Genomic DNA, 27178 nt, shown 5'->3' with positions numbered 1-27178 from the left:
TCGTGTATTGAATGTTATAGGATGTGACTAAAACTGATCTGAATAGCAATGGTGATGACAATTACTACTGCTGGCATAAGTGACAGCTAAATAAACAGATGTTTCCTTGTTCTGATTTCACCTCTCCCTCATTTCTCACTGTTTGCCCCCTCCCATGAATGATAAAAACAACAACAACAACAAAAACAAAAACAGACTTAACCGCACAACAAGTCAGATAAATGCGTGCTGGCAACCAATGGACCTACGTGACACGTATCTTTTAGGTTGAAATTAACTTAATGGCCACGACAAATCATATCAGAGAAAATAACGGCAGAAGAAAAAAACTGACAACCTTTCTAGTGTAAATTTCTGCGAAAACAGGTGACAAAAAAAAAATGCGCGCACTGTAACTAAACCTGCCTTAGCGGTCACCTGTCTATAGCGGCCACTGAAAAATCCCCCCAGGGAAAAGCCCTGTTAAAGACCCTGTGTATAGCGGCCACCTGTCTAACGCGGCCAGCGGCCACAAATTTAGTTTCCCGCGGTAGATTTTGACCTGTCTATAGCAGCCACAGAGCCGGTAATTCAGCGTGTTTTTCTGATTTGTGGCCGTGCCAGACATTCATGGGCAACGTTCAGTGATCGCCACCGCTGCATTCATCACTTATTCAGTCATAATAATGAACTAGTGTAAAGCTTTCTTCACGACTGTACACATGCTACTGTGCAACAATTTCATAAACACCGGTATTGTCCAATGCATGAAATACACGTGTGTATACTTACGCATAGTACATTATGTACATAAAATACTTATCGATGTATTCAACGATGATATATTTACATGTATAGGCAATGCACATGAAGTTGGATTACCTGTCTATAGCGGCCTCCTGTCTATAATGGCCACTTTTTTCGTTTCCCTTGGGTGGCCGCTATAGACAGGTTTGACTGTATTTCAGGTTATAAGCAGTCTGTAAACCGACCGAACGGCATAATTCTATTAAAATGTCGCCTTATCTTGGCTTCTTTAACAGTAAAAAAAAAAACACACGTCGAACAGTATTGGTGTATTACACATTAATGTTAACACTAAAACAAAACAAAGGGGTTATTCGTCGCTTCATACTTACAATCGAATCACGTGTCAAAAAAAAATAATGATAATATAAAAAAGGTCCCGAATGCCGAAGAAAATATCGCTTTCCTAGATGCCGCTGCAACAAGCTGCAGTTTATAGTGTAAGAGCTATACCTACCCAATTACACAACAGTAGGCCTACATAATATCATGGCAACATATTGAAACTTCTTTCGATCTCACACTCATAAATCTGCGTACCACTGCGTGTGAAAATTAGAATGAACATCACGGACATATCAACTGAGAAGTTCCTCTAGATACTTCTTCCCGACTTGGCGATCATCATACAGTAAAAGACGTGACTATATACTTAGTATTAATTTATTTGTATCGAATGTAAACTGTTCACTGTAAACGAAAAACACTATACGGAGTGCCTCCTCCGTTTATTTTCTTTGCCGTAACCACGGAGCTACTAGAAACCAAACAAGAAGCACGCATGGACGGCGCGTTTCATTGAACTTGATAACCACGTGTTTCGCACTTCGGCACATATTGCACTGCGCGAAACGTAGCGATTACCGTACTTGTGGCGGACTTACTGACTTTGGTCAAGGAATGAAAATGGAATACATTAAGAAAAATATCATGATATTGAAATACCGACATCATGAAAATGTTTGGAAACAACGAATGATTATGGGGTATAGAAATGAAAATGCCAAACAAAGATTTTCATTCGCTCATAGGGAAGCTCTCTAGAAGAGATGAAAGCATCTCCCCTCGTATGGCAGTATAAGTTTCCCCAACAAGCTGAGGTTAGTGAGGTATACACCAGGGCTCGACACTAACGGCGGCTCGGTGGACCGGGGCCACCAAAAACGCACGTCGGGCCACCAAAAAAAGTCGGATGTTTGCCTTTACTTTTGGAAATGGACAGCGGTAACAGTCGACTCCGTATAAGATGCTAAAATAAATGTCAGATGTTTTTATTTTTGGAAATGAATAACGGTAATATTCGACTCCGTACAGTACTAAAATAAATGTCGGATGTTTGCTTATACCAAGGATGCTTATACTTTTGGATTTGAATAACGGTAAGATTCAGCTCCGTACGGTGCTAAAATTAATGTCAGAAATTTGATTTTGCGTTCGGAAATGAATAACAGTAATATTCGACTCCGTACGGTGATTAAATAAATATCGCATGTTTGCTTTGACGTTCGGAAATGACTACTAATGATATACAACTCCGTACGATGATAAATGCCGGATATTTGCTTATGCGTTCGAAAGTAAATAGCAATAACATTCAGCTCTGAAAGATGTTAATATAAGTGTCGGAAATTTGCTTTGACGTTTGGAAATGAATAACAATGATATTTAACTCCGTACGATGATAAAATAAATGCCGGATGTTTTCTTTCAAGCTCTGGACTTGTGGAAAGATAATAATGTACGTTCATCACTTTTTTTTTTCATGATTCATTCAAGAATTTCGGGAGTCTGACAGCCATCGGATCTCGTTACAATGTTTTTGTATTGTTTACAGACAAGTATGGCAAACATGAGAGCAAGGCTTCATAGAAGATGAATTACCCTGGTGGCAATCATTGAACGACAATTTCAATTCAATGGGCAATCGTCGGGACCACTCGCGATGTTAGAAAAAATAAACACCTCAGCATCGAGCAATTTCTATTATTGAATGAGCAATCGTCGGGACGATGTGCGACGTTTCAAACTCATACCAAACGGTGATTTAAGTTCAATGGGCAAGCCTAGGGACGATGCGCGACGCTTTAACAATTACTAAACGCGTCTCTGACCAGTGATTCAAGTTGAATGGACAATCGTCGGGACGATAAGTGCGACGTTTGAACAATTATGGATTAATTAACTCGCCACGGAACGGTGATTTAAATTCAATGGTCAATCGTCGGGACGATGAGCGACAAGAAACCATCACCAAAACCTTTACAAAACGGTTAGTCAAGTTGAATACGCAGTCGTCGGGGACGATGTGCGACGTTTGAACAATCACTGAAACGCTTCGCCGATCGACAAAAGACCTCCTTAATTGATTAGTCGCGACGAAAAGAGACGACTTTGTTCCGACTCGTCGGAACCATCTTTTGTTGATATTTATAATGAGCCAAAAAGAGCGCAGTAATGAGCACATGAGGCCCAAAATTTGGATCGTCGGGGACGATTGGCGACGATCTTTTGTCTCATATCGTCGCGACGAAGATATCTCCCTAACACTAACACAATTTTTCTGTTGTGCCTTAGCGTACTTGTATATGTGTACGTATGCGTACGTATGCACACGTGTGTTTCATGCATTGAACAATGTCCGTGTTTATGACATTGTTGCACAGTAGCATGTTGCACAGTCGTGGAGAAAGCTGGCGCATTATTATGACTGAATAAGTGATGAATGCAGCGGTGGCGATCACATAACGTTGCCCATGAATGACTGGCACGGCCACAATCAGAAAAACATAGACGACAATTTGTGACGAGGTGACAATTCATGTCGCCAACTCCGTCATTAATTGTCGCCTCGAGCTGGGGGCGACAATTTATGTCTCAACAGACGTGCAATATTGTGCGAGTCTCCAAGACAAAGGTGTGTTCAGCGCAAATTGTAGAGGATTGGGAACAGTTTTAGGAAAATTTTATATGAACGGCACAAGTAGACATCAAATAATTAGAAGTGAATCTTAGACATAAGCAAGTCTAGCAAATCAACTTTGACACGTACGACCTGAAATGACTCTAAAGACTTCTACATTACCTTGGAAAGTAAGATATAAATTATTACGATGGTAACGAAAATATGAATAATTACGCAGATAGCAAAAATGCGGATGTGGTGACAACTTTAAGTAAGCCTTGGAGGCAAACATAAGAGATAATTATTTGTGACAAACGACACGACGATATTATTATCATTATTATTTTGGAATGGCGATAATCATCTTGTACAGTACTCTCGCTCGAAGCACAAGGTTTGCTGTCTTGTTGTTTTTCTTTTTTCACATCGTTATGTACCAGTAAACTTGCGTATACAGGCCTATACGATATAGCTTGGACTTGTGCGCATGTTGTTGTTGAATGTCAATGTGCATATCGCACGCACGCATTTTCCATAGACAACTGCCCAAGTATCCTCGGGACTCGTCCTCAACGGGTTAATTTGAATTAGTGTGTGTATGCTAGTAGACTTGAATGGGTCATTGTGTGAGCTGCATTCAAATAAATGTATTTGTGGACTGGGCAGCACTGACTGTCTGCAGTATAACAAGGCACGGTTTCACACAGGCGGAAGTAAAGTGGAGAGAAATGCCGTTATCATATGACAGGCTTCAATACGGTGTCGTAGTCTGTCGGTTCAATGGTGGACATCTAAAACGGTTTCACTGACGTATCAATAACGATGAAAGCAATTTCCTGGAGTGAAAACACCTCATATCATCATGCATATGCTAAGTCGACATGTGGGGACATTAAAGAAGAACAAAACGCCTCAGCTGCGACCTCAAGCTATGCAGGAGCCGCAGCCTGCAGGAGCCGCGACTCCAACCACCGGACCTGGCTCTGTTTGTCTTAACTTCAAGAAGCTGAGAGTTGAGGATCGAACGTCCACCCTGGCCCGTGTCGTCAGCACGAGCACTCTACCCGTCTCCATACGTCTGGCAAAAGACTTCACAAGAAAGAATTCCCCAGTAGCTTTTCAGAGCGGCGAACTACTCCTCTTGTGCTTCGTCTTAGATGTGGAGAGAGTGCACGTCACGATGGGCAAGAACACCTACGAGCTTCCTATCCATGCCAATCAACTCTACGAAAAATTACCTCTGGGTGAGTTTTTATCCTTAAACACTGCTATCGGGGAAATATTATTATAAAAATCAATGCAACAATAAACAGAACATCATTGGTTACATCATGTATATGTCTAATATTTAATGTATTTCATAATGTGCAATCAATTCATTCAAGAATGACAGCTTCGCAAATTTCTGTTATCTATGTTGATGGTTATCATAATGACATTTTTTCTTCTTCAAATTCATGAAATACTCTTCCGTCGAGTTATTTTTATTGCAACTGATTAATTACCCTACATTAAATCAGCACTAAATTTAGAGGTGAGTTGTTTTTTTTTTTTTTTTGTTTTTGTTTTTGTTTTTGTTTTTTTAACCATGAAAATTCAGTAGTAGCCATTTACGTCGATGTAGGGCAATTTGTTAATCAGTTGCAGTGAATTTTTCTTGTAATCATCGGTTTAATGATATTCTCATTGCAAATGTCATAAATCCAATTACGATAATGACGTACAAATAATACGCTAATGAATCATCGTACTTCAGTAGTATACAAAATTGCAGTGATAGTTTTGTTACTCATTGAAGAGACTGATAAGTGTTTGCAATATCTAGATGAAACCAGGAACTAAATAGTCTTTGTAGTTTTTTTCTAAAAGAACGAGTCAAACAAATCGATACAATGTATAAGAAAACTTTTATGAACCCACATCTTTCTAATTCACCATAGTCTGTGAACAAAATGGATGTCAGTACAGTCTGTCCGCATAACCTAAAACATATAGGCCTATATTCAAATTGATTGATTCATGCGTGGAATTATTATCATTACAACTGCACTGACTGATTGTCCTTCATTGACGTAAATAAAGTGTGTGTCTCGTGGAGCTGGAGAGTACTTGGCGACCTGTTGGAGACTCGAGGATCCCTCGTCGCGGAGACGTCTTCGCGACATCTCCGCAACAACGTCCCCGCAACATCTTGAATGTAGCCGAGTCTCAGGGAAGTCGTGAGAGAATCGAACCTGTTCGATTTTTTTTTCGGAGGCTCTTTCCACTCTCCAGCTGGTCACACGGCCAAGTTGCGGAGATTTATTTTATTCGCAAGGTCTCCAAATTGTCTCTACGACTTCGCAAAGACCCATTGGTGACCTCGGAGACGTCTCGGAGACGTGTCGAAGATGTTGCGGCGACGTCTGCGCTAATTCTGAATGAATAAATTATCATCTTATTTGGAGACGTCGCTGAAGTCGCCATGGAGTCACCTCCTTTAATAGTGAGAGCGCAATCCATTTCTTGGTCTTTCCATTGGATACGATGCCTGTATAGTGATCAGAATATCGTACGTTCTCGTCCAGTCCGAGTATACTGCGACCATGATTTTTTTTTTCATGGCTGTACATTACTGAATTGATAATGATAATTACGATTGGGGCTTACTCACGTCAACCCAACAAGAATATCCCAAACATCTAAAACCTTGTTGGATAATATAGGTTTTCCCGGTCAATTTCATACTTTTGTCACTCAAATTCATTAATGTGCATTCAAATTCACGCAGCGCACGCACGCGATAATATTCGGGCATTCAAATTCAGAATCCGAGCGATCAATTTCATTTATGGGCATTCTATTTCGTTTTCGTGAAATCAAATTCACGATTGGGCATTCAATTTCAAAATGCGAGCACCAACTTTCCTACTCGTGCATTCAAATTCATGCGATAGTCACGTGATAGTCCCAAAGAGCTTGTTTGGAGCGTTCAAATTCATTTTTAGGCGATCAAGTTCCTACTTCGTGCAATCAATTTAACGAGGAAAATGGAGTAGACTTTTAAGAAAGAGAAAAGGGCCAACACAACCAATAAAGGCTTGCATATAGTGTAATTATTATTGTTTACAGGTTCTACATTGTTCTCTGTTCATGTATTCTTTGTTTTCCATCTCAATAAGTTTCAAATTGCAATGTCCAATCAGCAGTGCATCCAAACAATACAACGACTAGTAATCATATTTCTTGGTGATACTGCATGCTGACAACGCCCCAACACCAACCACATAATCATGATAATCACAATTCATCAATTTAAAGACAAACTGACACACAATGGTCTCCCATAGTCCCGCAAAAGTAAATCAATAAGACAGCAATACACAACAAACAACACGTATAAAAAGTATCAGTTTCAATAGAGTCGAAATTGTTTTTTTTCCTCGAAAGTGTCAACCAACCCTCCGTATTATGCTCGTCTGTAGGCCTATACAGTGCCTAATTTTTGTTTGTTTGTTTCATTTTTCATCGAAGAAGATGGCTGGATAACCCATATTCAGCTGCAAATGCTGGTCTTCCATAATATGGGGTCGAGTTTGATGTTCTGCTCTTTGCGATGAATAAATGAAGTGGGATCTTTTACGTGCATGAGTTGTGACTCTCTTACACATGGGACCTCCATTTTATGTCCAATCCGAGGGACATGTGCGTGTATATTCCTATGCTAAACGCGAGTTCAAAATTGTCAATGAACAGGTGGACCTCTACTGCAAAATAAATAATCATCATAAATCCCAATATATTCAAAGCCAAATGAGAAACACATGCATACACGACCCCAAACTAACTAAATTCAGGACTTCATTTAAATTAAATGCAGTTATTTGGAACATGGTTGCCTATTCACGAATTTGAATGACCGACGAGATTCCGTCGCCAGCTTGACATGAATTTGACTGCTCATTGATGAAATGCGTGCTCCTCTCTTAAATTTGAATGCTCCGATAGTGAATTTGAATGTTCCGATAGTGAATTTGAATGCTCCGATAGTGAATTTGAATGCTCCGATAGTGAATTTGAATGCTCGGATAGTGAATTCGAATGACCGGATTTTGAATTTGATTGCTGATTCAGTGCTGCGAGCGTGGAATGCGTGAAATCGAATGCTCGGAATAGGAACTTGAATGACAAAAGTATGAAATTGACCGGGAAAACCTATATTTTTTCTAATAATTTTTCTGTAAATAAATTCATTAATGGTATCTTATATTATGATATATCTGATCATTTACCGATATTCATTATTCTTCGTTATTCTGAAAACGTCAAAAGTATTTCAAAACCCAGGCCAATAATGTACAGAAAAGAATCAGACGAGAATATTGAATTACTTAATCTTGGCTTAGTGAAGGAAGAATGGCAAGAAGTGTATCTTCAAAATAACGCCGATAAAGCTTATGATATTTTCCTAGATAAACTTTTATATTATTATCGAAAAAACATTCCTTTAGTTAAGAAAAAACACGTAGAAAGAACAAACATCCCTGGATTACAAAGGGAATCATCAATTCAATAAAAAACCCGTAATAAATTGTATAAATTGGCGATTACTACCAGGAAACATCGTCCGTTTTTTATAATGACAACAAAGAACTCACAAACCCTGATGAAATATCTGATGCTTTTAACTCATACTTCGTAAATATTGGCCCCCAATTAGCTTCAAAAATAAAAAAACAAACATGTTCATTCAAACTTTACTGAATTTCTTCCACCAAACTGCGACAAATCCCTTTTCTTTACCCCAACAGATGAGGAAGAAATACTGGAGATTGTTAACAGATTAAAGCCAAGTAGATCTAGTGGCCATGATGAAATAAGTGTTTATATACTGAAGAAAATCATCAAACAAAATGACCACACCTTTATCTTACATTTTCAATCTTTCACTGTCTTCTGGAATATGCCCAAACTCATTAAAAATTGCGAAAGTAGTTCCAATTTTCAAAAGAAAAGACGACCCTTCTCTTTTAACAAATTATAGACCAATATCGTTATTACCTAGTATTTCTAAAATTCTGGAAAAAATTATTCATAAACGCCTGTACATTTTTCTTCATGTAAATGACCTACTTATACCTAATCAGTTTGGATTTAGAAAGGGCCATTCCACCGATTTAGCTATAATTCAATTGTTAGATAAGATTACTGAATCTTTTGCAAATAAAAAACACTTTATAGGAATTTTCATGAATTTATCAAAGGCTTTTGATACCATAGATCATGATATATTAATTTACAAATTAAAAAGATATGGTATTCGTGGTTTAGCACTTTCTTGGATTATTGATTATTTATCCAACAGAAAGCAATATGTACTATTTAAGTCATCTAAATCTCCGAATTCTAATATTGTATGTGGTGTTCCCCAGGGATCAATTCTTGGCCCCCTATTGTTCCTTGTATATATCAATGATATAATAAATACATCAAAAACTCTTAAATTTATACTTTTTTGCGGATGATACTAATATTTTTTACTCCCATGAGAACCTCGAAACACTGTTTAATACTCTGAACACGGAAATAGACAAAGTCTCCCAATGGTTCATATGTAATAAATTATCCCTTAATGTCTCTAAAACAAATTTTATACGTTTCAAACCTACTGCTTCACAGAACATTAACAGCGGTTATAATGTTAATATTGATGGATTATCCTTAACTGAGGTAAGATCTACTAAATTTTTAGGAATCACAATTGACTCGAGTTGAACTTGGAACGATCACATTCATAATATCCGCACGTGTGTCTCAAGAACTGTAGGAATTTTATATCGACTGAAAAACTTCATTTCTCAAAATTCCCTGACTATTCTATACAATGCTTTGATCTTACCACATATCACATACTGCAATATCGTTTGGGGAAACTGTGGCTCAACTAAAATTAATCCAATTCTTACCCTCCAAAAACGTGCTGTACGTTTGATTACCAATTCCCGTTACTTATCCCCATCCAATCCCCTATTTCGTCAACTAAAAACATTGAAAATTGAGGATCTTCACACCTTTCAAACTGCTGTTTTTATGTATAAATATACATTTAATTGTCTTCCAAAAATTTTTGATGGCTTCTTCACTCCAAATTCCACCGTTCATTCATATCCAACACGTCAGTCGTCCGATTACCATCTCGAAAACCCCAGAATCATTTTAGCTCAAAAATCATTAAAACATAATGGACCAGATATTTTGAATTCTTTACCCTCTAATTTAAAACAATGTACGTCGTTGAACATTTTCAAACGAGAACTAAAAAACACCCTCATAATCCAGTATACTTCTGACACATAAATATTCATACCACCTGGTCAACAAACACCCTAAACAATGAGTTCACGGCCATAACTGAAGTAACATTCACCTCATCACACTGATACACAAAATAACACTCAACGTACAAACCAAGATTCATCCCAACACAATGCACACCGCACTGCACCGCACGTCCTTCGCACAATTACTTCCCACTCAGTGAGTGGCAAGATTTTCTTTATGTATCTCTTTATTATGCCCTTTGCACAATTACCCCCACTCAGCGAGTGGCAAGATTTTCTTTATGTATCTCTTTACCTGGGGCCATCTTCCTCGTCAAGCTTAGCTTATGATGATGGTCCCCTGCATTTCATTTTTATCATTTCCTATTGCTTCCTTTCATATATGATATTCGTTCTTGAAAAAAAGAAAATGTATGTAAGATCCAAACGTTACGAATATTAGCTGTGTAAATGACTATGTAAGTATTTTGTTGATTTGTTGATTTGTATTGATTTTGAAATGCAGAAATAAAAATTGAACTGAACTGAACTGAACTGAACGTCATGAAAGGTCATTAGCAAATAAGCATAAAAGAATCCTACAAGATAATAGCATTTTGCTTATTCATTGTACAATAAAAACAACGCCACTTTCCTTTGATGCCTCCCTTTCGTAACGATTAAACATCACATGGTTTCACGTTTTGAGTACTATCGTGTATTTGATGGAATCTACAATATGAAATGTACACTCAAGTCTTTGCAACTCTTTTCGTATGTTTCCATACAATTATCGCTGTACTAGTCATGACATAGATATAGACAATACAATGATAGTGGTAATATGAATCTAGATTGGCACGATTAAACACACAGTCTCATGAGTCAGTTGAGTGGGCATTGTTTCATATCTGGCATTATGTATAATAGCTTTTGGTTTCGCGGTGTGCCTTCTTGTTTGTTTTGTGGGTGTGACAGCGCCATTTGCATAGTTTTCTCTTGTCCACAGCATATAACGCCACATTTCTAGCCGTGTTCACATTGGCAATGCAAACTGCATGTACAAGTTCAACTCGTTCATCTACCGCCCTTTTGTATATATTTGTCTCTTCTCAGTGACTCTTGTTATCTTACATGTGGTTTGTGGAGGCTTGCGTCAAGTCCTATCAGGGCTCAACAAAATGTTGGATCACTGCATAGAATCATTCATTTCGAGTCTGGACTGAGCAATGTTGTTTGTAATCATACCGTCCCCTCTAGCAAGAGCCAAACACTCTGTCCCTCGGATAGGACATAAAATGGAGGTCCCGTGTGTGAGAGAGTAAAAACTCATGCACGTTAAAGATCCCGCTTCATTCATTTATCGCAAAGAGCAGGGTGTTTAACCCGGTGAAGTGGTCCCAACTCACATCCAACTGGACCCCATGGAAGACCAGCTAAACGTAGCTGAATATGGGCTATCCAGCCATCTTCTCAGATGGAAATGAACAAACAAACAGGGTATGTTTTTACAATATATATATATATATATATATATATATACATATATATATATATAATTTTATCAAGGAGCAAAAGAGCATTTCTTCTACAGTATGGTGAAGATGGGAAATTTTGATGAATAAGATTTTCTTTAGCAAATAATCTATAGAACACTTCTTTTCGGGGTATATCGTGATAAGTTAGGTTTCATTCAGCCTTACAGGCCCCTTTTCATATCTTAAAAACCTTTTACACAGTCTTTACTTTCAATTCTAGTAACATTGGACATGATGTTGCTTTTGCAATGAAAGTTGGAATTAGTCATAATAGAATGCGCTAATAAATAGAGTGTGGACAATTTCCGTTTAAACTGACATCTCATAGCAAAAGAGCAGTTCTTCTGCAGTATGGTGAAGTTGGGAAATTTTAATGAATGAGATTTTCTTTAGCAGATAATCTATAGAACAGTTCATTTTGTGGAATATCGTGATTAGTTAGGTTTTATACCGGCCCCTCTTCATTTCTTGAAGACCCTTTACACAGTCTTCACTTTCAATTCGAGTAACATTGGAAGTGATGTTGCTTTTGCAATGAAAGTTGAAATTAGTCATGAATAGAATGTGCTAATGAATTTATGCTAATGGACAATTTCCGTTTAAACTGAAAACCTCCTCACTGTGATTGTTATGTTCCTTGTCCAATTCACCACACAGAGTACGGTTTAATGCGGGATTAGGCACTTGAATAGACTTGAAACTTTAGGGCCTGTTTTCTCAGTAAACACTTGTCCGGAGTGTGTACTTTCTTTTTATAATTTAGATGGGAAAGTCCATTTGTATTGAGTCATATACATCATTCTAAAGATTAGAGTTTGCTCTTTAAGAATTTACGCTTTACTTGTAATCATGCCTTGAGTCTGGTGGAACCTTTAAAGAGCAAGTCCACCTTCATATACATGTGGATTAAGTGAATGCAACAATATTAGTAAAACATCAATGAAAGTTTGGAGAAAATCGGGCAATCCGTTCAAAAGTTATGAATTTTTAAAGTATCTGCGCAGTAACTGCTGGATGAGAAGACTGCTACAGTGTAGGATGTCATACCTACATGTCTATGGAGGTAAACTTGTCCTTTAAATAAACCTTTCGAAGTAATACGGGTTTATCTTATTTTCCTTTCAGTGGAATGAGGCCGTCGAAAATGGCGATAAAACAACTGCAATAAATTCAAATATCTATCCTGAAAAGGAGTTTCCCTCATCTGGATTCTAAAAATGCACCAACGATTATTTTCATAATGGATTAGATTCAACGTTCGAAACATCATATTGGTGCCCGTTCTTGTCAACTTCACATTAAATAAAACCTGTCATAGCGCCATCTACGACGACTTCTGTCTGAAGATTGCAAACCCTTTTGGAAAGCGACGACTTGCAATAAGGCGCTCACATTGGTAAATATGTGCCCAAAGAGACGTGAGTAAGATTCAAAATTCAAAAATTCTGTAAAAAAGCTATGAGGAATGAGATCTTTCATTTTCGGTAACATGCAAAAAAAGTGAGATATACCCTATCATCCCTCAAATTTCGAAAGGGGGTTCTTCAGCTCAAACTCTGTCCAAGGGTTCGCAAAGCCAGACTACGAGTTCTTTTTTTTCCCCTTCCACAGGGTGTTTTTTTATGCACATATTCAGAAAGTGACATTTACAAATAATTTTTTATACAAAACAGAATAAGAATTAAATAATAATTCAATCATCGACAGAGAGTGGCCTACTGCACTTATACATATAATAACAATATTTCTTTAACTTTTTACAACATATGATTTATATCATTCTTTATTTAATTGGCAGAAACAACCCTAAAAATACTTTTGGTATTATATGATTTTGATTAAATGTTCAAAAACACTTCATAAATAAAGACCATCTTTTCACAAAATTCTGTTCTCTACAATTCATTTGACTTATACATTTTTTTCATCTCAAAATAAAATTTTATCTCAAGTATTATATGTTCGAATGACGGAACGGTTTTTTTTTTTATTTCGCTGAAAAAAAATCTCTTCTTATAACAATCATCATACAATTTAATGCACTGTTGTTGAAACCATAAAGTCCGAATAGCTTATGTTGGTTTGTAAATACAATTTGTTAATCTATCTTTAGGAGTAACCATCGCGCAAACTTATTCCATATACATGTATTGTTTGAATAAGGACAAAAACAAAATATATGCATTATGGTTTCCTCACTATCATTACAAAACGTACACTTCTTATCTGTTACAAAACCACATTTTAAAAGAGCGTCTTTTATATATGATATTCTATTCAGAATCTTAATTGGAACCACCTCATGATTCAATAGTTGATTGAAAAGGAATTAAACAGTATAAAGACCATGTTTCATCACAAAATCCAACATGCTACTCCACCTTACAAAACTGTTACAATGTTTTGACGTGTATCTTTAAAAACGTTTGATAAATATGAGAACAACCTTTTTTTGTGTTTTAATATCACAATTAAACCATGAGGAATAAAAGGTTCTGTCATCTTCGACAGCAAATGATTGAATAGAAGTAAACAATCCACAGTGCTGAAGAAAGTTAGTTTGTATGCCAAACTTCCTTTGAAATTCAAAATATGAAAGAAATTTTCCGTCATTATCTGACATATCGTTTATAAAACGTACACCTTTCTCACACCAAGACTTAAAATATACAGTGTTATTATTCATTTTAATCAAAGGATTATTCAAAAGAGGCTGGCTTGCCAAATTATCATTTGTATTAATTTGTAAAAACTTTAAAAGAGCCAGAAGTACCTCTTTCAACAAATCATTAAGCATTACATTGGCAATTTTCTCATAGTATAATGATCCCGTATATAAATGAAATGATACTGATTGGGGCAAGAAAGAACGGAACATATGGAACGTGTAATTTTCAGTCTGCTGATCACAAAGAAACTTTTGATCCAGGATAGTTTAAGAGATTTGCCATGCATAAAAATATCAGTCATTTTAATACCACCATGACAACATAATTGGCACATTTGATTTCTATTTATTTTATCGGGCTTATTTTCCCATATAAACGAATAAAAATAACGATTTATATCTGGCAATGTTTTAAAATTTGGTTCGGGAAGTGATAATAGCAAATGATTTAATTTTGACATCAATAATGACTTAACTACAGTCAATCTTCCTAAAACAGTAGTGATCGCTTAGACCAGGAGGTCATTATACTTGTAACATCTTTCTTTTTTTTCACGGTAATTTTGTTCAACCATTTCATGTAATTTAACTGAAAATTCTACTCCGAGGTTCCTAAAGTACCTACCCTGAAAAATCCAATCAAAATTACAATCTTCCAAGAATTTAGTTCTACAATTCCGATTCTTTCCTATCCATATCATTTTAGTATTTCTGGGGTTAAGTCTTTCTGGGGACTACGAGTTCTTATTATCAAATAGAAAAATCAGATATAGTCCATTCAAATTTCATGAGATAAGCTTTCATCTTCCAATCAAAATGCAATTTGTGGAAGAATTCATTCTCAATATGTGGAGCTATTCATGTTGAAGAAGAAGAGGTTGCCAAACTGGATTTCTGAGGTTATCTGTTAGTGTTTTGAAGAATTTCTTGCATGCATAGTTGCGATAATGACATGAATGCATTATCATACATTATTTTTCTTTCTTTTTCACTTAAATGTCGCATTTTGTTTTCAGAGGCTACAGTTTGTGTATCAACTCTTATACATTATTATCGTCTTACATCTAGTATCATCCCATAGTTAGTTGGTCCTAAATATGACTTAGATATCTCTGCCTCAGACCGGACATTTATCAACATGAAACATTTTGATTCGGGCGTTTTAAACGTTTGCACGTTGATTTAGTTTGGTAATCACAGTATTATTAGAGTAAAGGAATAAGGAACAACACAGAGATAGCAATAATGAAGGTCAGCAATTGTATTACATTTGTTTATTATTTTACATTGTGACTGCTTGTTCTAACGATTTAGCTCCCTTGAGGCACTTGGATATATAACAACAGCTACTATATTCACGAATTTCGGGAAAATATCGGAAATACTTGTGAAGAAGATAAAATGCACTTATTGACACATTATCTCATACATATAGGCCTATATCTCATCATTCTTTACAATCATTATCATTTTTATGTCTTCCTTTACACCAGATCCTCGTCTGGACGACAAGATATACCGTGGAACGAAAGCCTTAATTGAAGCTAAGCCTCGTCCTGCACAAGTGCGCATCGTTGATGCGCAGTACGGCTTTGCTGATCCAATGGCAAACCAGTCGTCAGGTGACGTCATCACCATTCGAACAGTCGATGTCCAGGACCATCCCGAGAGAGGGAAAGAAAGGGTAATAATGCATAACTAGAGAGCAAAATGTATTGATGCGTGACGTCATACCATGGAGTCCTATAAGATGAAGAGCATATTGCTATCTACTTATTTATTTTCATCCATTTATTTATCGTGATGGATTAAAGACAACCACCATGGCAGCCAACTGCCAATAGGTCAAATAGAGGTAGTGTACACAGTGACAATACATATTAATATCGCATACTATTTGTTTATCAGAATAAGTGATAATAAACAAAACACAACTTTACATATGATAACATAATCAAATGCATGAAATATTACAACTAAAATCACAAAACACAGGTGCAACCTTGATACTTTAAAATTAAAACGTTCAAGAATAGGAGATAAAACAATAAATAAGTAAATAAATTGCTGTAATCTATGAAAATAGTTTTAAAAATAAACGGCAAAGCGATCATGCCGTTGCCCAATTAAGGATTGGCGCAATTTTTCAAGTACTGATGAACTAATTGTTTTTTCCTAAATTTGATTTCTATTGTGCCTACTAACGTTTTTGAAGTGGGTGAAAATTTTAGTTATTGAGGGAGAAATATCTAGGACGGATTAGAACTTTTAGAACATATCAGTATTAAACAAAACACACACATACACAAAATAATAGTGTTCCCGTATGTACCATAAGCATGAGGTTGATTTACATTTTGTATTTTAATGCTAAATGTTCGACTGTAACGCTAATATGCAGCTCGACCTACAACTCGAATTCAACTATAATAGCAGTGGTGGTGATAGCGGAGAGCTTGAAAAAGAAGTGAGAAAATGGAAAGGAGAAGATGAAGAAGAAGTTTACCTCTGTTGTTAGAAACTCAAATATTACTCATTCAAGATTTAATTTCATTAGAGTCTGCAATATTCATGTTTAAACTTAATAATAGTTTTCTCCCTGATGTATTCTCTGATTATTAAATTTACCCTCAATAGTTCAATTCATGATTATGATACCAGAACTGTTCAGAGTATTCATTCCCCATTAAATCGCACATCTTGTACGCAGTCATCAGTATTTTACAAAGGTACTATTTTATGGAATAATTTGAATATAGTTTTCAGGATCAGTAAGACCGTAAGACAATTTAAAAAATTATATAAACAACATCTTTTTGATGCAATTAAGTCACAAGTTGACGAATAGTTAGATATGGAGTTTTCTTCTTTTCTTCTCTACTTTCATATCTACACATATCCGGGTTTTTTTTATTGATTCAAGTTGCAAATCTTATCGTATTTTGCATTCATGTTTGTTTCAATTCAGTTACAAACCAATGATTAGACATGAATACATATATCTACATCACAATATTTCTTAAGGGATCATTTTCAATAAGCCTACTTTGTGCTTCTCATGATTCCGCCACTATCATATTTGACACCATGTATTTTTTTTTTCAGTCTGTTTGTTTTTAATGCAAAGTTTGTAAACCAAGTATGAAAGTGGAAATAAATGAAATGAAATGAAATAAAATGAAATGAAAGAACATGGTGGTGTTGACGGTGATGTTCAGCTAAGGGTTGTGGCTGTGCGTGATAGACGCTGACGACTTTAGATATGACCTACACTTTAGACTATGACCTACATAGTGGATTTCTGGGTATTACTTCCTTCCCATCAAAGACAAACAAACAATCAAGCAAACAAGCAAACAAAAAAGTAAACAAATAAACAAACAGCCACAAAGAATGGCAGAAACAAGTGGAAACGATCTATGAATAGAGAAAATTAAGGTTTAGAGTATCTGTCCCAAAGTTTATGTGCCGTGTGTCTTCGAAGGTAGTGTTCAGAGTATCGTAATCTAAAACAATTTTCCATATAAGGATCTTAACGAAATCATTTCATTTCTGTTTTCAAAATAAGGACGAGGGACTCTTAAACATGTGAAGAATGTGAGACTGTCTGATGACATAAGTCCATGCATATTGACTTTGATAGTGAGTTCCTCTATTAAGTGTTACCTGTCTATTGCTAATTGTTTTGGATGTCTATGAGTGCAGGCCTAAAGAATTCATAACAAAACGGCTAAGTTCTCTGAGTAATATTATAATAGAAATAATAAAAATATGCAAAAAAAAATTGTAGGAGAAGCAGGTAAGGATTTTGACGATCGATCGCTCGAAAGCTATCTCCTTCTGAAACTTTTTTTTTTTTTGTGAAAGCATCACTGCTCCAAACTTCAAACATCTTTAAAATGCTTCCCCAGTGTCCTAAGCAGAGGGTGAAGATTTGCCTCCAATGTCACAATGTCACGGTAAACTAAATCACACCCAAACCTACGCTTTAGCTCGATAGCCTTACCTTGATTTTGATATTAAATTACTCCCCTCCCTGAACGCGCGCGTATACACACACACACACACACACACACACACACACACACGCATACACACACATATTAATAATGTGAGCTTTTCATTTCATACAACCAAGGTATTGGTTGGGATCGACGAACAGGGTACCGAGGTCCGGTTTCCAGAAGCGATGGGCATGGCTACCTACTCGACCATGATAGCTGATGACCTTCCACTTTTCGCGCTGCTCAAGTATGACATGCCACAGGTGAGAGAATGAGGCACCAACCTACTTGTGACCAGTGGTTGAATCAACCGAGTCCCCCAAAGTCCTTCATGCGGAATGCAACTCAGTTTTAGTCGACTTCGTTAGACAGAAAAAAAAATCAGACCAACAGAATTGTCAGAGTTCCATTCAAATTAGAAATAACATAAGAAAGTTATGGCAATTTCAGCAGCATAGCGTTTGGGATATTGGTGGCTTTTATCGAACTAGGCATGTCGCCGTCATGGTGGATGAGCGTCAAGCTGTGAGCTGTGCGATAGCAATAATGTTAGATGTGCAGAGTAACTTATCGCACTGCCCATAGCGTGAACCTAGATGGTCGTAATTTTAAAGGCAGTATTTACAATATAATTATAATGAAGATGAAACAAAAACCCAGCTTTAATGACCTAAAATAGTTCTAAAATGTTAGCTAGGGATAGAAACACCCAATGTAAAAACTTAAATCAGTATAATCAATGTTTGATATGCAAAGTGCGAGCACTAGATATAACACCATTATTTCTAGAATAAAGCGTCTACAGTATAATTATGGTATATTGAGAAAAACAATGATATCTCCTTCATTTTAGGCTTTATTGCGAAGTTTGTATTATGGCAGGATGTTTTGTGATACAACTGACCTACGCATATGCATCGAATGTGATAATTCGAACTTTTAATCACTATGTCATGAATATGCATTTATGTAAAGTAAGTACGTGTATAACCTGTTCAGCCCACATGGAGCAGAGGAAGATTCGAGACTTGGAACCATGTTTGGCGCTCGAGGGGAGGAATAAAGTTTCGTTGTTCACTCTAAGAAAGTTTGGTCAATGGTGGTGATTATGTTTTGTGGCAGTGATCATGTTGAGTTACCATCATCTTGTCTTCCCCTCAGTGATAACTGCTACCAATGGTAAACAGTACCTTAGAGTAGCATCGAAATCTCGAAGAGAAAATGTTGGCATTAAATAACGAAAGTTTGAAGAGAATTTGAGGTGTTGTGCATAATCTCCAGTTGTCAACCGTTCACTACCGTGGGTTTCTCCAACTTTATCTGTCTCGGTAAAAAAAAAAAATACTTCATCAGCGCCTCCGCCGTTTAGATGCTGACAATACTGACACGGGAAAGATTTCAAAAGATGGAATTGTAATGCTGCATCATCATTACACCGACTATCACGTCATCACTGCACGTGCCAGAGACAACACCCTTCTATCAATACCCCTCAGCACATCTTTCGAATTTCACCTGGTGGAAGCGACGTTTGAAGAGATGCGAGCTCTCTTACCGGCCGTATTTAACCGTGTGAACGCCACGTGGGATGTGGTAGACATTACCCAACCCAGGTTACCTACTGAAATGCTTCCCATACCCAAGCCGATACCGGATGTGTTTCAACAGTGGGCCAAAAGCCATGAAGGTACGTGAGACAACGGTAAACCCGAGGCATGTAAAGGCAGTGTAAAGTTTAGCGTAACAGAAATCTAAACGAGTTAGACCAATATCATACTGACCCTAAGCTATCACTTGTCAAAAGCTTCGGATATTGGCTCATTCATCAGATATCGACATTCTCGATAAAAGGTCATCTGCCTATCCACAGATGTCCACAAAAGCGGTAGGTCCACTTACAAAAGGAAATCATCCATGTATGTAGGCCCTAAACATCTACTAGAGCCCTTTTTACACTTGTGTTTCTTAACCCCGTACTTTCTCTGACCCAGGACTATCGTTAATCCCGTACCAATTTTTTTCAGCTTTTTACACTCGCCAATAAATCCCGTACTAAGCTCTTGTTCCGGGCTAAAGAGAAAACTGACCTTTTTACACTCGTATGTCTTAGTTCCGTGGGGTTCGGGCTTTGTCTCCGTTGCTTAGCCCCGAATTATTTCTTCGTTCTGTTTACACTCGCTTGCTTGCCACCGCAATTGCGGGGTTAGCACCAAAATTGTGGGGCTAACCCTGCTTTTTTGCAGGGCCAGATAGTACGGGATTATCTGTGGGGCTAGCCCACTTTGGCAAAAACAAGTGTAAACAGAAAGTGGGCTAAGGAAAGTCCGGTACCTACGGTGGGGCTTAAGGGGGGGGGGGGGGGGGGGGGCTTAGCCCCACCGTTGGTACGGGACTAAGCAAAAATTTGCCAGTGTAAAAAGCCCTTAGCTGTCGGTGTGGAGGTATAGTGTTATGTATAGTGATATTATGTATGATGAATAATCATTATATATATATATATATATATATATATATATATAATGATACATTTATCATAGATAGATGGAAAGATTTAGAATGTTCCAGTTGATATTCAGACAAGTTTTCCCCGAAAGGGCTGTCCGTGTCGTATTGTAAATTGATGAAAAAAAAAGGATCTTAATCTGATAACATTCCCTGACTGCTTTAATTTTTGTAATCATATTATTTTTTTTTATCTGATCCCAGTGCGCTACTATCGATGAATGGACATCTCATCATAAACTTTCCCCTATTTCCTGAGTTATAGTGTGTTTACCTCACAATGTGATTCTTAATAATGGTTATATTAATGGATATAGGTTTGTTGTGTTTTCAGTCACCCTGAGCCCCTTTTAAACTCGGGCGATTCTGAAGGTTCGTTATTCAAAAGGTTCGTTAATCCGAAAACGAAATAAGATTCGTTATACTGGAGACTCGTTAGCGCGAAAATGAAAAACGGTTCGTCACTGAAATTAAGTGAACTAACGAACATTCGGAATTACATACTTTTTTTCATTTTTTGTTTTTATTAATGAACTTTTTTTTTTCACTTTCGGAGAAAAAAAAAATGTAACCGTTGCACTCTCCTTACAGGAAAGAAAGAGAGCGGAAGAATTTCCCGACAAGAACAGAAGAAGTTGAAGAATATTATCATGGACTTGAATATGCAGATTTCCACTCTAAAAAAAACAGCGACGCATGCGGCAGGGACCCCTCCTGTAGAGGCCAGACCTGACAAACCCTGCAGGTTAGTGTCCATTTACGCTCCCATCACCCATGAGAGCACGCAACTAAGCGATGCCCTGTACGGATATCATTTTAAAGGTTCTGTGAAATACAAATGCATGTCAATTTTAGTTGATTTATGATACCGTCAACATCACTTTTGCTGTGAAACAAATATCTAGAAACATTCCAAATATTTTTAACTAATTTTTCTTCTATTTCTCTTCAGATTACTTGAATACGTCCACACACACACACAAAAAAAAATCCGAACCAATATTCCTGTAGTGACCTCATTTGTCAATCATTGCTTAATGCACCTTCCCCTCGACTCAGCATAACTTGTATGTTTCTGTGATGATATTAGGGAGCTTTAGATTTTAGACGCGCGGACGTTCAAAGGAAAAAAAAAAACATGATCTGAGTAGCGCGCGTAAAGTCAATCTATTTTTAGCTTGCGTCGCCTGAGTTGTTTACTACGCGTACTGGGCTATTTTCACGTCCGCACAGTTTGCGACGCAGACAGCTTCTTCATGCACTGATCATATGGGGACGCAGAGACTCCAACTCTCCCGTTTTCGACAGGAGATCTCCCGCCGAAAGCCCATTTTTGCACAATCTCCCGTTCTCCCGTTTGAGATTTGATTTCTCCCGCCCTGGCTCTGTGTCTCCCGGTGGAAAGGATTTCTTACTTATTTCTATCGTATGTTGAAAAAATAAGCCTTAGATAGCACCAGAGAACATCTAGAATCCTAGGAACTTTGCGCTTCGCACACATCAACTTGGAGTCTCCCGTTTGCTAGGGGTTTCGGGCGGGAGAATCTCCAGATCAGAAGGTGCTTGGGGTTGGAGTCTCTGGGGACGCGATTTTATTTTTTATACGTTGCGTCCCAGCGTAATCTAAAGCTACTTTTCCACACGACGCAGGGAGAGGAGAACGTCCAGCGCACTCGTCATCTCAAACGTCCGCGCGTCAAAATCTAAAGCTCCCTATTATTAATAATGTGACTAACAAAAGACACGCCGAAGGAACGTGCACGTTATGCTGAGTCGAGGGGAAGATGCATTCCAATGTCTTTTGCTATGCATGTCAGTACTTTAGCAAAGATTGACAGAGGAGGTCACAACAGGAATATGGGTTTGGAAGGATTTTTTGTAGGCGTATCCAAGTAATCTGAAGAAAATTAGTAATATATATAATCGCATATATAATGTTTCGTTTCACTGCAAAAGTGATGTTGAGTGTATCATAAATCAACACAAATCATCATTCATTGGTATTTGCGAACCCTTAAATCAAAAAACCTAAATGGATGATTCAGAGTTCAATTTCCTTTGAAACCCACATAATTATTGTCAATAAAGGGGGTTCTACCAGCACATTTCAGGATTCTATAATTGTTTGATGTCGTTATATATTAGAACACATCTTCGAAGGTCTAATAAAATGACGTCATAATTGTATTGTCATGATGACGTCCACACAGCCATTTGAGCTCTCGGTGACAAATTCAGCTCTGTTCAAGATTTGAAAAAATTAACGTTTGCCCGCGTTTCAAATTATATAATCCATCCCTATTCATACGTTTGCTAGTTTTGCATTTTTCTTATATATGCTTGTTGCTTGTGTGTTTGTTTTTTTTTCTAAATGGAGTGGTTGGTACTCTTTCACTAACTTTTTTTACATGCCCATTCGATCATCAGATTATATTTCTTGTGAACACTTTATATGAATTGACTTGCCCAACTACCCTGCAGTCCCGATGACGAGAACGATCTTGAAACCGCTCAGAATACTATTGTCAAGGAACTGAGGGAAGAGATTAAACAAAAAGACATCGTAAGTTGATTTGTACCATGGCTTTTTTTACTTATCAACAATTTCCATTACATTATATTTGTCGGTGAAAGTATACTTTACAAACATGACAAAGAATTTCAGAGCTCAAGGGAAAGGTTAATTGTTTGGATACATTTAACGAGGAATCACCTTTATGATGAAGGGCTGTGGCGTTCAAGTCAAACTTGGCAGGAAAATCATGTTGTAAGTAGGTCCCTATTCCATGGGAAGTAGACTCTAAACTTCGTCAGAGTGAAAAAAAAAGTGTCCTTAACATGAAAATAAAAAATTCTCCCTATAATTCTTTTCGGTGAATATTAACTAAGACAATGTATGGAATCTCATTCACGTTCTATTACATTTATACATCGGCTAAGTAGATGGGTTAAAAATTCTGAATGGGAGACACACTTTAACTCCCTTTAACAATTTAAGGAAAATTAGAGTCGTGGGTATTTAAGATATTGCAGACGCATAATAACAAATCAACGTCAGAAAGGAATGTTAGGCAAAAAAAAAATCTGTGGTAACTCCACTTCAACTTTGGATTTAGTGTGGATTAGCAATGTTTAAGTAAACTGATGATGAGTATCAATAGGGCTAAAGATACCCGCACATGCTCTGGCGACAATAGGCGACACATTATTCGTTTAGACTTCAATCACTTCAATCACTTGTTGCCATCCTTTTCATTCATTCATTCATTCATTTATTTTTCATTTCCAACAAAAACATATAAATATATTACAAAAATTGAATACAGTACATAAATTTCATTATACAAATTTAAAGGATAAATTTACAGAAAACTTGTAGGTATAGGAAAATGTTGGAAATGGGGAGGAATGCTAAAGAGCTGAGCTTGTAGGGTGCATTCCCCCACACACGTAATACCTTTCTAGTAGCCTTCCGTTCTATTAGCCAAATAGTTCTGAAGAACTGTATGAGAAAGGCTACATGCTTCAGATATAGCAAGTACATAAAAATGACATTTAGTCACCATTGACCTTTCCGCCTTGTGTACGTACTTTGTAGTCATCGGCGTATTCTCTATTGTCATTCTAGTCTAGTATGAAACAAGACGTCTTTCTGCATGTGATTATGTTACAAGGAATGCATTCTTATTTCCTTGCTTGTCATAAGCAAATGAATGAAAAGATGAATGAAAAATTCCGTCCTGCCTCTACAGAGGATTTGTGAACTGCTCACCACCGAGAAAGAACACAGAGACAAATTAGTGGTAAGTTAAAGCATACTTCTGTAAGAGCTTAGTTGGTCCATAAAGCATGTCAAAGGCGTGTACATCATGATGCAGATGAATGTTGGAAGGATTGATTAAAGAGAAAATAGCCCCAAGTGGTTCATTCCCTTGTGAAACATGTCAGATTATGGCTAACAATTGAATAAGTCAACAAGAGAAATGTGTAGCTGAACATTTTACCCTCACCTTTAGCTGTCGATCATGACGTACTGTAGAACTGCAAAATTTGTTGATTCAGAGTTGTATTTTTCCTAAACGTTCTTACTAAAATACGGACTTGTTATATGGGATACTCCCCTTTAAAACGTAATTTTGCTTTTGTTTTCCAAATCTTCATTTTAGTATCATTTCAATGAAATTGCAGATAATTGATGTACAATATCGTCGGTGTTTTCACGAACCGACGCTATTTCGATTTTGGTCAAAATTTTCAAAATCGAGATATTGGTACCAAATGAAAGTGCTTTCAAAACTCTACCAAATCCCAAAATTTTAGATCACAAAATTAATTATTCTTAATTTTATCAAAGAAAGAAAAAAACGACGGTACTCGAAATATCGAGAAATTGAGAAAAAGGGGTTTCACGAACCGACGCAGTAAAGATACGCCGGTTCGTGAAACCCGAATTGCTAGGGTGAAGAGCAATGCGGGTTTTACGAACCGTCGCAGTTGCATTATTTTGAGCTTTGTTCAACTTACTGGCCTAGAATTAGGTTTTGGCACTAATCCAGATCTCAGAGTGAGAACCAAACCTTCTGAAAGATGAATGACGACCTAAGCCAGCCCACTGTCCACGAGTGAAGTGAATGGTAAGCTATAATCCTATTAAAATCATGCTCAAAATAACAGTTTCAGTTGGACTACCATAACCATTCATTGCGGTAGAGTGTAGTCCCATGTATTCAATCGCGTGATGCTTATGAAGCCTAGTCTGTAAACGCCATCCAATTTCAAATTAGATCCCAAATCATATTATTTATAGTTTCTTTTCAACTTATGTCGTTACTTCTGAGACTGCTGAGTACTGTAGTCGTAACGTCTGTGTGCAAGACATGCAAGATGTCAAAGTCTCGAAGACACTCATGGCTATGCCTTGACTTGAGTTGAAAATGAAATCATGAGATTGACAAAGTAGGCCTACTAAACTAAAAAAAAAGTAAAAAGTCTAAAAGTAAAACTCAAAGGAAGAGTAAAGAATAAAGTTAGACATGTTAGACTTTAACTTTCAAGTTTAACTATTAAGTCTAAGTTAAGACTTTACTTGTAATGCCAGTTACTAAAACTAAGATCAGCTGAAGTCTAAGACCAAGTCAAATCAACACAGAGTCTACAGTCTAGCTCTAGATCTACATCTAGACTAGTGGTAATAGTAGGTAGAGTCCACCCATTTTTTCCCCCAATTTTTACTGGTCCATTCCTGAAAAAGTTACTGGTCGGTGTCCAACAGTGATTTTTCCTGGTCAGGGACCGTCGGACCAGTGCCAGTGTGCAGCGTTGGTGTAGGTGTCATCTATGACAGTATGTGGTCTAGTGATACTACCTAAACACTACGAGTAGTACTCTACAGGTTAGGAGGCTTTCCTGTACAGTGCAGTGTTATAGTATACTTGTGAATTCAGCCCTAGTACCGTACTGTGTGTAGATATGTGACATTATGTCTAACGTTAGTTCGAGTGGAGTACCTTTGAAGCACAGCGGTGGGGCTTTTTTTCCCTAAAACTTGTGAATGCGGCCCAACCAAATGGCGTTTACATATTTACGCGTGATTGATAGTGATACAGTACCGCTGTCGATTTCCACAGCAGCCATACATAATCTTTTGTCCTTTTTTCTTTCCTTTTTTCCCTTTGTTCTTTCACCCTTCTTATTCTTGGAATCGAAGGACTTCTAAGAAATGTCCCTCGACTGATTTAACCAGGACTCTTGAGTCCTGGTAAACCTAACATAACCGAGTAACCGTTAACATTTGTTAGGCCTAACATAACAGTAACACTGACTTAGCCCTGTATTGACTTTGTCTTTGGCCGACTTACAGAGATGGCGAGTCTAACTCTTTAACGTTAGTCTAAACGTAGTCGTTAGATCTGTCAGTGTCAGTGTCACCGGTCATTGTATATGGTGCCATCTCTAACGTACGTTAACAAGTTGATGTTAGTTATTTATGTCAACTTACTGATTCAGTAATAGTGGTACTGTCATCCTGTTGGATATCGCCGCAATATCATCCGTGACGTGTTAATTTCGTGTCACAAAGACAAAGGTTGCCAAGATCTAATAGTATTAGATGTCTAGATCTAGATGTAGTCTAGATCTATAATATAAATTTTGTGAACCACTGGTAACTTGAAGTGAAAGGTCTAGACTTCACTTAGTCTATAATTAGACCAGACATTCATGAGGCAAAGGCCTATTTAGTAGATCTATTCTTATTCTATTTTAACGTCAATTCCTACTAACTCGCCACGTGTTATTCCTAAGGCCAAGGACTTCCGGGTTAGTGATTTTTTTTTTCATAAATACCAAACAGCAGACGTGTTTCATTTGCATTCTTGCGCAGACTTCATGAAAATATGTGCAGTATCAAAGAAATATGATGCACATGACAATGCCAGTGTTTTATAGGTGAATGGTTAATACCTTTAAAAGCTGAATGA

At 37.2% G+C, this 27178-nt stretch overlaps 1 protein-coding gene across 1 annotated transcript in view; it reads left to right on the top strand.

Moving 5' to 3' along the window:
* The first annotated feature begins 4159 nt into the window (after positions 1-4159).
* The window catches only part of LOC139736856 (uncharacterized), a 29643-nt gene continuing 6624 nt past the window's right edge, over positions 4160-27178 (top strand). The window contains exons 1-7 of the mRNA XM_071647518.1: positions 4160-4932; positions 15687-15877; positions 18332-18460; positions 19551-19884; positions 21291-21444; positions 23175-23262; positions 24452-24502. Coding sequence (XP_071503619.1) covers positions 4551-4932; positions 15687-15877; positions 18332-18460; positions 19551-19884; positions 21291-21444; positions 23175-23262; positions 24452-24502 — 1329 coding nt within the window. The 5' untranslated portion in view covers positions 4160-4550. The remainder of the gene's footprint in view (positions 4933-15686; positions 15878-18331; positions 18461-19550; positions 19885-21290; positions 21445-23174; positions 23263-24451; positions 24503-27178) is intronic.

The sequence above is a fragment of the Diadema antillarum genome, unplaced genomic scaffold (genome assembly GCF_040938485.1).
Source record: "Diadema antillarum isolate AM-2024a unplaced genomic scaffold, OU_Dant_1.0 seq00000667_RagTag, whole genome shotgun sequence".
NCBI lineage: Eukaryota > Metazoa > Echinodermata > Echinoidea > Diadematoida > Diadematidae > Diadema > Diadema antillarum.
This window is presented reverse-complemented; position numbering and strand designations above follow the sequence as displayed.